Genomic DNA, 18,262 nt, shown 5'->3' with positions numbered 1-18,262 from the left:
TGAAAAAGAGAAGTATAGTACAATCACTGGGCACTATAGCCTCACTGTTTATCTATCATTCATTGTGGCACATTCTGCTCAAAGTGAATCTATACACCCTACTGTAAAGGATCAGTTTCTGGTCTACTCATCCCACCATTCTGCTGTAAACTGGCAAGGCATGAACTGAGATTATAAATAGTTCAGTAGACTAAACTGAGACTTGTTAGAGTGATGATAGGTACCAGTGGCTCCTCTTCCTATTGGTTAAAGAGATATTTGCAGCTGTACATCAACATTTTAGGTCAAATTAAATCTTTGATCATTACTGGAAAGATTTTCCAGGTTTTTGGGAGCTATAAATACTGATACAATTTTCAGCAAGTATACAAAAAGATTATTTAGGACAAAGTAAAAATGAACCCATAAAATATGAGCTTATTGAAGTTTTTTGTTTGTTTGTTTTGCTTTAGACACATCACATCATAATAGTGATTTCAATTTCCACCATATTAGATTATTTGCAAAACCTACTTTTGCACCCTATTCAGAGTTTTTTTTGCCCAATAGGAACTAAACCAGAGCAGAAAGATTCAGATTAGTTTGTTGTGAGCGTGGGCACTTTTACTGAAACGACTATGACCAAATGGCACACTTCATATATCTTTGCGGTCTTGAGGACTTACTGCATGCCGCCGAGTGCTTGTGTCCATGCAAGACTGTAGGGTGTCCCATTTTTCATTTTTTTAGGTTTCAGAAGGGTGCTCACGAGCGCTTCTCTGCATCCTCGATGCACACTTTTTCCGAGCCCACAAGACCGAATAGGGCTCGCCGCATCCGGCACTGGACATCCAACCCTGCCCACATCCAAGTGAACATCAGTGACGCTTACAGTAACGGGTAGGTTTAGGGATCAGTGTTTGGTGTAGGCAATCAGTACTGTGATTGCCATGACCAATAAAACCTTAAGAATCGGCTGCAGGACGGAGTTTCCATTGAACTGGTTTTGGGGGGGATATTACGCAGGACATGGGTGTGGCTTCTGACATCACTCTTGGATGTGGGCCAGGTTGGATGTCCACCATAGGCTGCAGCGAGACACTTCTCTGCAAGCCTGCAGACTCTGCAACGGACTTCTACCCGACAGTGAAAGCGGCATTACGTAACGAAAGTGTGGACTCGGAGGAAGACAGCAAGGGCTTGGAGTTCCATGTAGCCATATCAACCTGTAACCCAAAACTGGTTTCAAAACTGAAACTAAGCAGGGCTGAGCCTGGTCAGTACCTGGATGGGAGACCAACTGGGAAAACTAGGAGCTGCTGGTAGAGGTGTTAGTGAGGCCAGCAGGGGGCGCTCACCCTGTGGTCTGTGTGGGTCCTAACGCCCCAGTGTAGTGATGGAGACACTATACTGACAAAGAGCACCGTCCTTCGGATGAGACGTTAAAGCGGGGTCCTGACTCTCTGTGGTCGTTAAAAATCCCAGGATGTCCTTCAATACAGAGTAGGGGTGTAACCCCGGCATCCTGGACAAATTTGCCCATTGGCCTTTGTCCACCATGACCTCCTAATAATCATCCTCATACTATGATTGTCTCCTCTCCACCAATCAGCTGGTGTGTGTGGTGGGCGTTCTGGTACAATATGGCTGCCGTCGCATCATCCAGGTGGATGCTGAACACTGGTGGTGGTTTAAGGAGATCCCCCTTCCATGTAAAGCGCTTTGAGTACCCAGAAAAGCGTTATATAAATGTAATGAATTATTATTATTTATTATTATGTGGACAGGGCTTATAACTTCTGAATGGAATGAGATATTGTAACCAAACTTGGCACACGTCTGTGTGGGCTAAATCTGAAATCAAATGAAAAAAATTGTGGAGCTTGTCCACATAGTGGTACTGTAACAAGAAATAATATCAAATGTCTCTAACTGCTCAACTGTAAACGTATATAAGGGCAAAACAACTTGGTTAAGTAGTGACAAGTATACTGGGACATTTCTAATTGGGAACAAATAAGATAAAAAATTAAATAATACAAAAACAGTACTCCCAATAAATGGCATTCCAATGCTGTCACACTAGCAGTCCTGTATAATCCTTTAAGCCGTCTTGTTTTTGGAGCATCTGTTGTTCGGTGTGTGCAGGTGATACTCTATTTTACACCCAAGGATTATCTTAGTCCAAAGACATTGGTTGCCAGTTATACTATTGACTCTTTAATTGTTGCATTCTCTGAACTGCACAGGCCATGCGTTGTGGGTGCAGATCGGAGGATCACCTCCCTTGTTAACTCCACTGGGAGTATGAGTTGTCCTTGCGGTCGAGGGTAGGTCACAGATGCTCTAGGCTGCGTGACTGAGGTTGGCTCGGGCAGCTGCGAATTAGACGGCATAGGCCTAGCCTGCAACTCAAGAGCCATAGCAAGTTCTGGGTTGCTACCATAGAAGGCATCCATTTTCCTTGCAATTAACCCTTCGGTTTCAGGAGGTTCTTTATCGTCCAGACTCCTATCTTTCCTCTTTGAGCGACGCATAAAGCAGGCATGGCGGATAGCACGTTTGAGGAGATGTCTACGGTATGTTCGTTGAACCGCAATGGCTGCTCGCTCTTCCTCCTTCCTCCTGAGAGTGGTGGTGATAGGCTCAAATGAGGCAGACGTGGGGTTGTTCATTTTAAACTTGGCTTCAATGCTCTCCTTCATGGCATCCATCTCGATGGTGTCGCCAAGAACCTCGCGGGTAACAGCCAAAAGAATATCCAGACAGTGGATTTTGTCACCGGTTACAATGGGTAGATCCATGGTGATTAGTTTGAGGCGGTTGGGTTTGGCAATTCGCAGAGGTTCCTGCAAGGCATCGACAAAGTCAAACAAGCGGTTGTATTCAATGAACTGCGTAGCATCAACATCAAACTTTTCCCATGTCTCGTCGAACATCTGAAAGTCATCCTCGCAGAGTGGGTCTCCACTCTCCTCTTGAGCGACATTGAAGTTCTCCAGAATGATGGCAATGTACATGTTCACGACCACCAGGAACGACATGATTATGTAACTGCAGAAAAACATGATGCCCATGCCAGGATTCCCGCAGTTACCCCGAACGTCCGTACCAGGGTTCTCTATGTCAGGGTCACAATCCGGAGGGCCGCTGTTCATAATAGGCAGCAGAAGCCCATCCCAGCCTGCCGAGGTCGTGATCTCAAACAGGCAGATGATGCTGCCGCCAAATGTTTCAAAGTTGAAGATGTCATCGATGCCTGCTTGCTTTTTCACATAGGCAAAGTTAGACATGCCAAAAATAGAGAAGATGAACATGATGAGGAACAGAAGCAGTCCGATGTTGAAGAGGGCAGGAAGTGACATCATCAAAGCAAACAAAAGAGTCCTAATGCCTTTCGCACCTCTGATGAGACGCAGCACACGACCGATCCTAGCAAGTCGGATGACACGGAACAACGTGGGAGATACAAAGTACTTCTCAATGATGTCTGATAACATTAGACCTTGGGAATAAAAAAATATGGGTTATTATAAACAATTTAGCTCAGTTACAGTAGGTAAATATATACAGAGGTGCACTTACAGAACTGTTAGTATCTAGTTTAATAAAATCAGTATGATCAATGCTGAGATATTCTATATAAAAAACTCAGCATCAAACTATAATGGCATGATGTTCGACAACTATAATTCCACACCAAACTAGGCTCATTGGAAAAACATGGCTCTACCTACACTTTTGCAAAACTCCAAAAATGTACCTATACATACATTTCAATGCAAGTTTTAGCTGAAACTAACAATAGTGGCAGTAGAACACCAACATATTGTATTCCTTTTTACACAAACTATATTTTTTACTTTGTTGTAAATGTTATTATCTACTTAAAAACTATAGTTTTGTTATTTTATAACCCGACTAATGACTCATCCGCACTTTCCAATAGTTTGCACGTGAGGGGCAAAAAACAACAACGTATCTTTAAGAAGAGTTGTGCATTTTTAAGCAATTTTTATTTTACTATATCTCTCAACATATATTTTTTCTACTTAAAAACTATCATTCTGTTATTTTACTAACCCAAATAATTACTCATCAGGGCTTTACAATTGTTTGCTCGCACTTTTCGCAATCCATTATGGCGCTATTCAATTTGGATTTTGCATATGGTTTTTTAAACGTTCATTTGCATAGTTCATATGATCACCTTTCAATATTTCAATGATATCATTTATTTTGTAGCCTATGCTATGCTTTGCATGACAAAAAGTGAATTGTGCTGCAAATTATAAGTGAAATGTAGCTAAATCCCGAGATTTGGTCTGTGTGTTGTTCCTGTTTTCTTGTTCTTGATTTGTTGTTCTTCCATGTTTTAATAAATATGTGTCATCAGAATCACCTTCATTCTTTCATTTAATTTGACATTATGGCCAAGGCAAATTGTCTTCAAAAGAGGCTAACAATGTCAAGATCAATCTATCATGATGGTGGCTCTCCATCATGATGTTGGTCAGCCATCATGATTGACGATGATATCATCATTATCAGTAACCTTTTACTTTACTAACAGGACCTTTTATTTCAGAAAATGTGCAACAACCAACAACCAAAACATTGCCAGATTCATGTTTTGGACACAACTGAGCACACTCTTAGCGCCACTTTCTGGACATTTCACTCATAATAATATAATTTTGCAGAAATGTCGCCACAGGCATGTTTTTCCAACGAGCTTGGGTTGTTCTACACTTACCTGCTATAGAAAGGATGACCACAACAAAATCAAAGACGTTCCAACCAATAGTGAAAAAGTACTGTCTGAGCGCAAACATCTTAAGTATGCATTCCCCCGTGAAGACGACGATGAACACCAAATTGATCAGGTACAGGATATCCTCCTTCTCAGGACTCTGGTCATCTGTCTCTATCATCATGGTCACCATATTGAGGCAGATAAGCACCATGATAAAGATGTCAAAGAACTGTTTTGAGATGAAGTCAAACACCACGCCCTGGATCATATTCTGTTAGAAGAGCAATATGGTAGATTTGTTTTTAAAAACCTCAATAGATTGAATGCTGATATTGAAATAAATGTAAAAATCCAGCAATGGAAGAATGAATGTAAGTAAAATGGCTCATACCGACGGCCGAGGGATGGGTTTTGCAGGTTTTTTGGAACCCAGCTTCTTCATGGCATTGTAGTACTTTTTCTGTTCCTCTGTCATGAAAATGTCTTTCCCTCCAAAGTGCAGAAGAAACAAATAATGATTATTCTTTCCGGTAATGCACAATTCAAATGTGCAACACATTTGGATTTTGGAGGTTAGTTAAAAATAGAGATACTTATCTTTGACTTTTGCTGATTGAAGTTGTCAATGATGACACCAATGAAGAGGTTAAGAGTAAAAAAGGAGCCAAAAATTATGAAAATAACAAAATATAGGTACATGTAAAGGTTGATCTCATATGATGGCTGCTCTTCCACCTGACATGGAAAAGAAAAAAGAATTTTGAAATCGTTATTCTTAACCTTCGCTACAGAACTCAAATCAATGGCACAACTTTGATGTCATGCCAGAAAGTTGTGTTTACTATTTATTGTCAAGTCACAACTCACACTTCATTGCGCATTCAGCATTTAGAATAGCTTTGTAGCAGTTGAGCATTGTAAATGTTTCAGGTGGAGAGCCTGTCATTCACATACCTCTCTAGAATCCACTGCAGCATACATGATATCCATCCAGCCTTTGAACGTGGCCTATGTGGAGAGAGTACTTTCTGAATAATATCATGTCAGGTTAAACACTTTTGAGTCATTATGGATTTGCACTGAGTTACCTCTGTATCCTCTGATGCAAAAAAGGAAAAGGACATGAAAATATATTTTATATATATAAAAATATAAAAAGTATTTTTTTTATAGCTACGTTTCTCAATAAATACTAATTTTACTCTTTTGAGTTCTAGCTTTTTCCCCCCCGCAAAAGATCAAGCAAAATTTGAATTCTGATGATACAAGCTTATGGCTGTATATGCACCATATGTAATAATACACTTAACTTTGCAAGTCATGGGAAAACTTACTATTTGCAGTAGAGAGAGGTAGCCAAGACCCACGTTGTCATAGTTGACCTTGACATTGACCCAGCGCGATTCATTGGCCAGTGCCAAGCAGTCACTCTTGTTGTTGACCACATCCATGGGGAAGCGTTCCTCTGAGGTGGTGTTGATGCAGTGGTAGAACTTTCCGGCAAACAGATTGACTCCCATAATGCTAAAGATGAGCCAGAATATCAGACACACCAGGAGCACATTAAAGATGGAGGGAATTGCACCAACCAGTGCGTTCACCACCACCTGTATGGAGAATGAACACAATCATGTCTCAAAGACAAATGAGTAATCAACATTTATATAAATATGTACTTTAAGAACAACTTCAGTGTTAACAATTCAATTATGATGATTATAATAATGATGATTATAATAAAAAAATGTTTAGCTTTGAAATTTTTAAAACTCTTATTGCTTTAACTAGCTTTTCCTAATCTTTAAAAGTGCTGAAACCGTAAATACAGTATGGCAGGGTTTCTGTATTTTTTATTTTTCAACTTAAAAGTCTCAAAATCAGAAAAAAAAATTTCTTGAACACTTTTAAAAGAATCACATTTCCATTAATCTGGTATTTATGTGGATTTTTTTAGAACAGAGAATCACTGTTTCCATTACTGCTTTCATTACCATCACACCAAACATTTAATTAACTAGCTCCCTACGTCATGAATGTACATGAGATTGGGTGCTGGTGAGGACGATAAGGACTCCGGCTCACTTTACATTGGGACACTGATGGTGACATTTTGTACTTTGTACAACGCCACTACTGGTCTTTATGGACAACAGCAGAACTGATTTTCTGACAATTTTCTTGTTATTTAGTGCTGTTAATAAAAAAACATTATTATAAATAAGCGTATCGATTCATGATTCGGATCGTGTGTCAAACCATAGATATCCATAATAAGGGCTAGATGTCTTACGGCGGAGTCACCATCGTCATCGCCGGAGGCCCTCTTGTCACAGGCAAGCTTTCTGTCGGGCTCTGTGGAACCTGATGTAAGATGAGTGATCTGTACGAACATAAATACTCTTATCTTGCTGAAATCTTGACGGATTTACAAATGGTTTGGTTTCTTACAAACGTTCTTAATATGGCTACAAATCTGGATGCTTTAACACGTTGAAATTGCAGCTTTTCGTTTCGATAAACAACTTAATCGTGCAGCTTTTGTACAAAAAACTATATTCTAGCCGCTATAACTCTATTCTATATTCTAGCGTGCCAGTACTTGACATAATTATTCTGCTTGTTTCCTAAGAAACTACAGGGTCTCAGATTTTTAAAGAGGTAAGGCATTTAATGGTAGGCAAAATTAGGTGGGAAAAGTGATCTCTGAAGGTGACACAGTGCAATGTAGGGGGGGAAATCCTAGTAAATTGCGTTTTTGAAGTTAAAATAAACTTAGTTTGAAATTTTTTTTTTTTTTATTATAATAGTGATATTCTTATTGTAAAGTGTATATATATATATATATATATATATATATATATATATATATATATATATATATATATAAATACCTATATATATATATATATATATATATATATATATACCTATATATATATATATATATATATATACCTATATATATATATATATATATATATATATATATATATATATATATATATATATATATATATATATATATATATATATATATATAATATTTCTCATGTTGCCATTCGGTACACAGTTTTAGTAGCCTATTTATTGATTTAACATAAATACCTTGTGTGTATATTCATTGCACCTATCTGTTCTGTTCAATGTTACTCTCATATTGAAGTCTATGGTTATAATTATTCATAAGTATGTAGTGTCTTAACTACATCTCTGACGTTTACCCTAAACTAAACAGTTTGAAAATCAGTTAAAAATTTAGCAAGTTATGGTTATTTAAAAGGACATGCACCATTAAAACACACTGTTACGAGTGAGCGAGCTGCCTGTGACAAGATGGCCGGCAGTTGCGGACGGCGACCTCCATTGGCCAACAGCGCGCACGAGACATCTAGCCTTTATTATGTATATCTATGTGTCAAACCGCCAAACTGCTGAAATCATGTGACTTTGGCGATCCGAATCATGAATCGATACACTGATTCATAACAGTTTGAATCTTTGTTTTGAAATCAGCCCATCACTACAAAAGTAGTTATTCAGTTTTTTTTTGCACACAAAACTATTCTCGTGGCTTCATAAAATGATTGTAGAGCCGCTGTAGTGAGATGGGCTTTGTAACGACGTCTTTAATGCCTTTATGGGTCTGAGAGAGGAAATGACATTGGTGTCAATAAAGGCCTTTCTGAGCCATCGGATTATAAAAATAACTTAATTTATGTTCCAAAGATGAACGGAGGTCTTGCGGATGTCTAATGACATTAGGGTAAGTAATTATTGACAGAATTTTCATTTTTGGGTGAACTAACCTTTTAATGACAGACAGCAGCAGGAATATTAGGCTGCTGTTACTTTAAGACCTGTTAACAAGTGCAGTTTCTTTTTGGCATTTTCAGTATGAATGTGATACTCACACTATATATCCTTAAAAACATCATAGAATAGTGTATTAGTACGTGAATGACGTATAGATGCTCCCTGGTTTTCATAGTGCATTGTGGGACTTTTTAATAAGTTTACAATTGTGCCCTTAAAACAACACCATCACATACAGTATTGTATCAAAATCCACTTAAAGGATAATCAAGGTCAACTTCAAATCTTTATTCTGGAATAGAAGAATCACACAAAAGTACACATAAAAGAAGAAAGAGTAATTCTTTACCCTCATTCCTTCAAATCTTGATAGAGCTCGAAGGGGTCGAAGAGCCCTGAGTGTTCTGAGAGATTTGATCGCTCCCAGCTCGGAATAGCCCATCAAATTGGCTGTTAAACTGACCAGAGAAACCTTAAAAAAAATAACAGTTGAGCAAATAAGTACACACAAACTTTGGCATCCAACAAGTATTTGCTGATGAGGGTTACGATGAAAATTTTGCAGGTAAACTCACATCCACAATTAGGAAATCCAGCCAGCACCATGCATTGGTGAAGTAGGTCTTGAAACCGTATGCCACCCACTTCAGCAACATCTCCACTATGAAAATGTATGTAAAGACTTTATCGGCAAACTCCAAAATGATCTTGATCACTCTGCGGCGCTCAATGTTGATATCCTCAAAAGCCTGACAGAATAAAAAAACAGATGCATCAAAGAAGCATTCGTGGATTTATTGTATTGCCATAAAAGTAACAAGGAATGATTTAATATTGCATAGATGTAATATATGTAATAACATAACTGTAGTGCAGAGACAAGCATTGGCTAAGTATTGACAGACATACCAGCGCTCCACTGCTAAGGAGGATCATAAAGATGATGAAGGTCTCAAAGTAGTCATGCTCAACGATGGTGAAGCATGTTTTTCGGAGGTTCCACCACCTTTTCCCCCATCCTTCCGTGGTGTCTACACCCAAACATGCAAATCGCTTAACACAACCTAGGTAAAAAGAGAAAAACATCATGACCTTGAAGAACCTGCAGTCTTGAAGTGGTGCCTTGAACATTAATATTCATTTTGAGTACTGGTAAGATGTAGAAACATGCATGCTCACCCTCTGTGAAACAAGACTCTGGCTCTTCAGGCTCCGGTTCTTCTTCCTCTTCGGGCTCAGGCTCAGGTTCTGGAGGCCGGTAGTCCACTGTGCTACAAACCGATGAGTCGTCATCTTTAAGAGCGACCTGTGCAGGAAAAGACGTAAAGAAAAGAGATCGAATGGGAACACTGCAAAATATGAGATGTGATTTAATGCATTAATTCTAACAATATTCATTAAATTACGGTAAGTAAATAAAAATGCACTATATTGCCAAAGGTTTTGGGACGCCTGCCGTCACATGCACATTAACTTTAAAGATATTCCATTTTTAATCCTTGGGGTTTAATATGGAGTTGGCCCACGCTTTGCAGCTCGAACAGCTTCAACTCTTCTGGGAAGGCTTTCCGTAAAGTTTAAGAGTGTGTTTATGGGAATTTTTGGCCATTCTTCAAGAAGCACATTTGTAAGGTCAGGCACTGATGTTGGGTGAGAAGGCCCTGGCTCGCAGTCTCCGCTCTATTTCATCCCCACGGTGTTCTATTGGGCCGAGGCCAGTCCACCAAACTCGTTCATCCATGTGTTTATGGACCAACGCTTTGTTTACTGAAGTGCAGTCATGTTGGAATAGGAAGGGTCCATGGCCAAACTGTTCCCACAAAGTTGGGAGCATGAAATTGTCTAAAATGTCTCGGTATGCTGAAGCCTTAAAGGGTTAGTTCACCCAAAAAAGCCCATGATTTACTCACCCTCAAGTCATCCTAGGTGTATATGACATTCTTCTTTCATATGAATGTATTCTGAGTTATTTAAAAAAAGTCCTTTCAAGCTTTATAATGGCATTGACTTGTTGTTTATTTTTCGAAGTCCACAAAAGTTCATCTATCCATCATATAACTGCTCCACACGGCTCCAGGGGGTTAATAAAGGCCTTCAGAAGCAAATTGGCGCATTTGTGTATGAAAAATATCCATATTTAAGATTTTACATACTGTAATATCTAACTTCCGCTAATTTTCATCCGCGTGTTCACGAAAGACTGGCGTTCCAGCGATGCAGTCAGACTACCGTTCTCCTGGTAACCGCCAAACCCAGATTCGTCCACCGGACTGCCAAACAGAGAAGCGTGTTTCGTCACTCCAGAGAACAGGTCGCCACTGCTCTAGAGTTCAGTGCCGTCATGCTTTACTCCACTACATCCGATGCTTCGCATTGCACTTGGCGATGTAAGGCTTGGATGCAGCTGCTCGGCCATGGAAAATCTCCGGCCAAGGAAAGTCCTCTATGCACTGGTCTTGAGCTAATCTGAAGGCCACACAAAGTTTGGAGGTCTGTAGCTATTGACTCTGCAAACTTGAAAGTTGGCAGCTTCTGCACACTGTGTACCTCAGTATGCGCTGAACCTGCTCTGTGATTTTACGTGGCCTACCAGGTTAGACTTAGTTGCGTAAATTTCTCATAAATTAAAAAATGTATATGTTTAATAAATTCTTTTAAAATAAATATGCTAGCATGGTTGATTGAGTTTGCAATGGTGTTGCATATAAAATATAATGTGGATACCATTGACTAAATATCTTTTGTCAGGTTAGAGACTGATAATTAATCACTCAAACCCCCTTCTCTAAATCTCTCAATCGTTAGACTCGTACATCCGCCATGTTTGTAGTTTTTTTTTAACACAACATGGAAATTGCTCCTTCAAATCAATTTCACATCCCTCTAAATTGTGTCTCCCCAAACTGTCAGTTAATGATTATTTACAAATATTTACACATAGCTTACTATATAATGCGTATGAAAACACATAAGTGCATAATAAAAACCCTTTGAATGTAATTTCTTACAATTTCTTCCCAATTTGTCAACACAATAGATCTGCACTTAAGAATCTAACCGGTCTTATTGGAATACTCATTTCAACATACTACGATTTGAGACCCACTAATTCTAATTTAGAATACTATTTAGGATGGATAGTATGCAAATTGGACACAGCACATGACTCCAAGCTAAAGAGAACGAGACAATAAAAACTAAACAGTATGTGACTGTCACATTACCTTTTTATTTACCACTGGGGTAGGACGGACCAAAATTACCATTTTATGGGGACGATACAGACATTTGATGTCTTTAAAACTCAATACTTTTTATGCCAAGTAAACTTGTAATAATTTAAGTTTAATTTCAAGGATTAGATTTACTAAACAGGGCAAATTAATATGAGAGCGCAATTCCAAAAAAGTGCTGATGGGAGAGGAAAGTTCTGAGCGTGAGCTACAACACGCAAATTAACGAACACAGACACAGCCGGATCATTTCCATAATGACCAACGCAAACTACCAGTTAGCATATGGATTAAGACATGCTTTTGTGGGGTGGTAAATTAAGGGGCAAACAGTAAATTGACAAATCCAAACCTTAGTAAATCACCATTTAAATACTCTTCTCCTATAAATGTTGCATCCATAAGGGAAACTCCTACAAATGCATATGCAATAAGGTCAGCCGCAAAAATAACCCTGTCCACACATTTTCAACACTAATTCTTCACTGCGTGTCTTTAGTAAATCCTGACAGTAGTTTTTTAATGGCAAAAGAGGGTTTGCACTGGAGCAAGCTATTTTTAAAAAGTAATGGTACACCACAGTGTACACTATTCTATATATTGATGGAAGGAGAGAGGTAGAGTTGATTGCTAAGATCTGACTCCTTACCTTTCTGTCCTCTTCATCAGAAGATTCGTCCGAGTCCTCTTCCACTTCAACATCGGACTCAAAACGAGCAATAGGCACAGTCAGTGTTGGAGACAAACAGTTGCTCAAGCTATCTGCCGTTTTTCCCTCATCCAGGTGGTTTAAAGCGTATAGTTCTATTTGTCCTTCCCCTCCTCCCTCATTATTGTCGGGAGGATTCTTTCCTAGAATCTGCTGCACCATACTGGCGACGAAGGCTTTGAGCCAATCTACACCCCTGGTGATGCGACCAATGGCGATCTGAAGGTTGTTCATCTCACCGTCGTCATCGCCTGCAGATAGATTATCCCCACTGAAGGAGCTGAGAAGCAGGGCCAGGAACAGATTCAGCACCTGAGAAGTACAGGTAAGAATGAGCATGGATATATATGATGTTCATGTAGCTAGTTAGTAGAGTTTGGCACTAACAATGCCAAGATCATGGAGGTCACACACGAGTGAATACCTCAGATTCTTAACGCCAAAAAAGCATATCTATCCATCATAAACATAATTCATACGGCTCCAGGGTGATTACCGAGGCCTTCTGAAGCTTCTGGTTTCGGCCGGCTGCTAGTCTTGTGTGGGGGAAAGAGAGACCTCTGATGAATAATGATATACAAATGCGGAAGCACAGAAGATAGAGCAAAAAAGCCGGTCATTATTTAGAAGTGTAAATTACTTCACTTCGCTTCAGAAGGCCATTATAAACCTTGGATTAGAGATGTTAACTGATGACCGTTTGACCGATGGTTGACCGATCAACGTTAACCGATCAAAGTTGTCGGTTAAAAAAAAAAGTGATCTCTAAATTATAGACAGTGGACTTAACGCTACTACAGTTAGCCATCTCATTCCAAAATCTTTTTGTGTGAAGTGAACAAATCCCTCACACTCAATTTTTCATAACTCGCCGGTTTGTACTTAATAAACCAATAAAAACATTTGGCGCGAGGTCACAGCGTTTGGGTTTGCGTGCTCACAAGGTTTGCAAAAACTAAACAGGCTAAAACACTCGAGGTTAGAGCCAGGGCAGACGACAGTATGAAGCGTCATTCCGCATAAGATGGGCTTACATCTGGAAATATATTACATCTACATTTCAGTGGTAACACATAAGGTGTTGATCATCATCTTTCTTTATTATTGTTAGCACTACCTCAAACTAAAGCGGCGTCTCTTCGGAGCTGTCATTTTCTTAAATGAGCCGCGGCAATGTTACAAATGAGCTTATAACGCTAGACAAATGCCTTTATTTTCAACGCGATCACCTTGTACCCTAACCATTTCGAAACTATGGAGCCATTTGTCCTCCGATTACCAACAAGCTCCTCGGCGGCGCGTTTGCAGGACTCGTGTTTCGTGCTGTATGGGATTTTAAAAAAGGGACGTGAGTGGAAGGGAGGCGGCAGCGCCGGGACAGTGTGTGTGTGAGAGCGGGAGGCAGAGCGGCAGACAGATGCGACAGAGTCGCGAAATTGCAGGCGCGGCTCGCGGCTGTTATTTCAAATAGCGCAGCATACTTTAAACTAATCGGTTAACCGGTTTCAACCGGCTAATGAGGCTCAGTGGTCGGTCAAGAAAATGTTTCGTTTTCGCCATCCCTACCTTGGATTACTTTTATGATGGATGGATGCCATTTTTTTAAGCTTCAAAATCAACCATTCACTGCCATTATAAAGCTTGGAAGAGCCAGGATATTTTTTAATATAACTCTGATTGTATTTGTCTGAAAGAAGAAAGTCATATACACCTAGGATGGCTTGAGGGGGAGTAAATTATGCAATTTTTGGGTGAACTATCTTTTAAATGCTCAATTCCGATGTATCACTCAGATCCATATTGTTGTTTTAAATGTGGCAAAAATCAGATTCCAGTGTGAACAGATCATGGTCCTGGACTGAGTAAGCAATTACTCGTTTATTTATTATGTGATCTGCCGTTGAAGACAGTGAATTTATGCGCAGCCAGGCAATATAAAAAAACAAAGACGAGGATGCGAAAAAGAGAGCAGAGTTTTTAAACATTTGTGATGTTTTGCTTGTATATTGAGCTGTCACTGTAGTACTTGTGAGCTTTGACACATCACTGCCCTTCACTGAATATCTTTCGCAACTGTCTGAGTGCAGAATTGTGACAAATTGTGATCTAGAGTGACGCAAGTCACATTAATTCTGATGTGACTGTTCAGACTGCGGTTGCAATGCAAAACATCTAACCTTTATCTGATTGAGGACCACATATAGAGGTGGCACAAATCAGAATCGAAAAGATCACATTCCATGTGGTTTGTGCTGTTCACACTGTCATGACAAAAACATCACTGAATCACACGATCTGATTTGAGCCGCATTTACCTGCAGTCTGAACGTAGCTTCAGTTATAATCTAGTCTCACAAATAATTGGTTTCAAAGTAATAAAGTCAGGTTTATCAGGTTTAGTTAGGCTCTGTTGTAATAAAGATTCATTAAATATGATGTTGTCTGGAAGCCTGAGGCAGGGATGCTATCTTTAGGATCCAAGCACACTACCACATAGTTACAGCAGCCATGGCTGGCCTCATTTACACAGGCTAAGAAATATAAATAAAATATAAGTGCAAAAAATAAGGCAGATAGAAAAAGGCAGAGTGTTATTGGTTCATCTATGATCAACAAATCTACAATAGTTGTTGAGACACTTTTTAAAAATCTACAGAGTAGAAAATAGGAAAAGCATCAAAACCAGGATAAACCATGAAGATAAATAATTCCAAGAAAAAGCTGTAAGGATTAAGACATATCATTTCAACTCACAGTATGGTATATTTTCCACCGATTCAGTACTTAAAATATTTTTGACACTTCATTTCTTAAGGTATGTTGGTGTATTTAAAGCACCAAAACAAGAATACATCATGAACAATTAATCCTCCTTAGTCAAGTTACTTAATACTATATTAATCATAACAGTGTCATGATACTATATTAATACCCCAGAGAACACATTATTTGGCACTCAGCTACATCCTAGTGCAAAATGCCCTGACCATTTGACAACATATCAGTCTAATGTATGAAATACATCAAGCTTCTCGAGAAACACACCAGCAGAAGCAGGTGCTGTGATTTTCACATTGCACATCAGAGTTACATGCCAAATGAGGCCACGGATATTTGGTTTCCCGTGTTACACTCCTCTAGCATACTTTTTTCATCCAGCCCACTAAACTTAGAGTGCAGATGCAACTCATGCCCGTGCTCAATGCTCTATATGACTTTCTTGTGGAGTATTCTGACGATTTTGCTTCAAGATCCTCTGGTTTTGCTTTTAACATACAAATGTAAAAAATAAATAAATAAAATAAATAAATATGTTTCACAATTTTAACTGAGATTTTATATTTAGGATTAGGTTATGTTCCTCTGTGTTTTCATGTTGGCATCTAAATACTTTTTTTCCAAAATATGGAGTTTGACGCACATTCTTTGATGCCAACAACAAAAGACCTTCCTTGAGTTGATACACCTAATGAATTTGTGATTAAATTAAAAAAGTTATGGGTTAATTAAATATTTTTAGAAAGCATTAATGTTACTCAGCAAGAACTAAAGTCCACCTCTAGTAAATAATTATCTCTCTTAAAATGTATCTTTGATCACCAAAATGACAAAAAAAATCCTGTAAATGTAAAGGTCACATCATGTCGTAATTGCTTCAGTTATGTGGTTTCACCTTGTAATAATGCAGCATAATAACTCTACACTCTTACTTCATGTACGCATATCCATAATCAGTGAATATGTGAATAAGCCCCGCCTACACTCACTCATAAAGGCTCGTCCTACAAGTCAATGTATTAGAACGTAGGCGTTTGATGTATCGCTCTCTAGAACGTTGGACACATAATGGTCCTTTATATGATTAACCTTTTCCTTGACTACGTTATCAAACAGTTAATAATGTGTTACTAATGTTACACAAACCATGTTCCCGTTCATCATCTCAGTCTGCCAAAAATCAGCATCCTTAGAAATGCTTTGAACATCTTAGAATGTCACAATTCATCATAACATTGTAATATGCATCATTCACCCGCTATTTGATAAATGAGCCCAATTTTTCATATAAACAGAAAAATACACCGGAATAACCTGGCTTCTTTTGAGACGTTCCTGCTTTGCAGCATAGTGATGATATGCTTAGTAATGATATGCTTAAGCCTGTGATTGGTTAGTTTGGTAGTTTGTGACATAACAAACCACGTTTTAGAGACTGCAGTTATAAGGAGAAAACACTCAGCAATGGTGTTGACTTATGAATTTGCACATTAAAAATTATTTCTGAAGGATCATGTGACACGGAAGACTGGAGTGAATGTCACCATTAGCATTGTTTTCCAATCAGAACAGACTTGTGACCTCCTTTTGGGTCATGGCCCATCAATCACTAGAACAGAGTATAGGTGGGAAACTCCCACGTTGATCTTTAGCTCCTATCCCTGTGTTTCTCAGCTGTCCGTGTTTGTTTCTTGTGTGCCAAGCCATTCACTTGAGCTGGGTCTTGGCACACAGCAAAGATCAAAACCGTTGTTTGCTGGCTCCGGTCATACGATGTAAATAGAAGGCAGCACTAAACATGCAGCTGTGGCTTGCAAAGCCTGTTTGTCCAGAAGACAAGTGCAAGAGAGGGTAACCACTTGAGGAGTGTGTGTGCAAATGTGTGTGTGAAATGTATGTTAGCCATGGACCACGTTGAGTAATGATGCTTTTGTTAGCTCACTAAGACAGGCCATTTCCTTTTCTCTATGTATAACCTAAGAGGAAGTGTATTCAGTCAGCAGCTCCAATATGGTAATTATGTGCACAGCTGCTAGCAGCTCATCTGCATCTCCTTGTTCTGTAACAACACAAAGTATGCAGGCTAGTTTTCACTTAAAAAGTCAAGCCAAGTTAAATTTCTTTGTACAGAGTTTTACAAACATACATTGATTCAAAGCAGACCTGCCTAATTCCACCCGAGCAGCGGCGTCTTGAGCCATTTTCAAGAAACTGCTAAAGAACATTTGACCCATTAAAACACATTACCTTTAACTTAAAAAGTCCTTGCTGCATGCACTGTTAAACTAAAGCCCTATTCGCATGGGACTAGTATTATCTAGGGACCTCTGGTGATTTGTAATAATTGCAGAGAATGTCTGTGATCGTAATCCCGTGCGAATCGGCCATGTCTGTAATTTGTAAAGTAAAAATTCCCTACTAGTAGTCCCGTGCGAATCGACATCTCTGTGATTTGGCCAGGATGCAGCCGCACGGATTATACTTTCACTTTAGAATGAGTATCAATTTGGGAGTAAACTGATTGAATGGTGTGTTTAATATTAACATCAATGCTATCAATGCTTAATGAAAAGGGGAAGTGCCACCCCACTGCCACTGGGGCGTAAGGGGCTCAGTGGTTCATGTAGGTTGGCTACAAACCGGAAGGTTGGTGGTTCGATCTCCGGTTCCACCTGACCAAGTGTCGTGGTGTCCGTGAGCAAGACACCTAACCCAACCCCGACGAGCTGGATGCATGGCCATGCATGGCTGACATCGCCGTTGGTGTATGAATGGGTGAATGTGAGGCAATATGTAAAGCACTTTGGATGGCCATAGGGTCTGTTAAAAGCGCTATTTGAATGCAGTCCATTTACCATTTACCATGAAAAACATAACAGAACAGTACAATGACAAGCTCGTTTAAATGGGCGCTTTTACATTTATCATTAAAACTGAATCATCCGCCATGTGTCAGCTTCTCACTTGCGATAAATGAAATCTGACTCCTGCCGC

The 18,262-nt window shown here is 39.2% G+C and overlaps 1 protein-coding gene across 2 annotated transcripts in view; it reads right to left on the bottom strand.

Annotated features, from left to right (window-relative positions):
- The window catches only part of scn4aa (sodium channel, voltage-gated, type IV, alpha, a), a 34,376-nt gene continuing 16,114 nt past the window's right edge, over positions 1-18,262 (bottom strand). For both annotated transcript variants that reach the window (XM_067429234.1, XM_067429233.1), the window contains 11 exons: positions 12,431-12,802; positions 9,728-9,854; positions 9,458-9,612; positions 9,124-9,297; positions 8,898-9,020; positions 6,070-6,342; positions 5,690-5,743; positions 5,333-5,470; positions 5,127-5,231; positions 4,736-5,006; positions 1-3,484 (listed from right to left, as the gene is read on the bottom strand). In XM_067429234.1, coding sequence (XP_067285335.1) covers positions 2,184-3,484; positions 4,736-5,006; positions 5,127-5,231; positions 5,333-5,470; positions 5,690-5,743; positions 6,070-6,342; positions 8,898-9,020; positions 9,124-9,297; positions 9,458-9,612; positions 9,728-9,854; positions 12,431-12,802 — 3,093 coding nt within the window. In that variant the 3' untranslated portion in view covers positions 1-2,183. The remainder of the gene's footprint in view (positions 3,485-4,735; positions 5,007-5,126; positions 5,232-5,332; positions 5,471-5,689; positions 5,744-6,069; positions 6,343-8,897; positions 9,021-9,123; positions 9,298-9,457; positions 9,613-9,727; positions 9,855-12,430; positions 12,803-18,262) is intronic.

The sequence above is a fragment of the Pseudorasbora parva genome, chromosome 21 (assembly GCF_024679245.1).
Source record: "Pseudorasbora parva isolate DD20220531a chromosome 21, ASM2467924v1, whole genome shotgun sequence".
NCBI classification, from domain to species: Eukaryota; Metazoa; Chordata; class Actinopteri; order Cypriniformes; family Gobionidae; genus Pseudorasbora; species Pseudorasbora parva.
The sequence above is the reverse complement of the archived record's forward strand: the minus strand, read 5'-3'. Positions and strand labels throughout refer to the sequence as shown.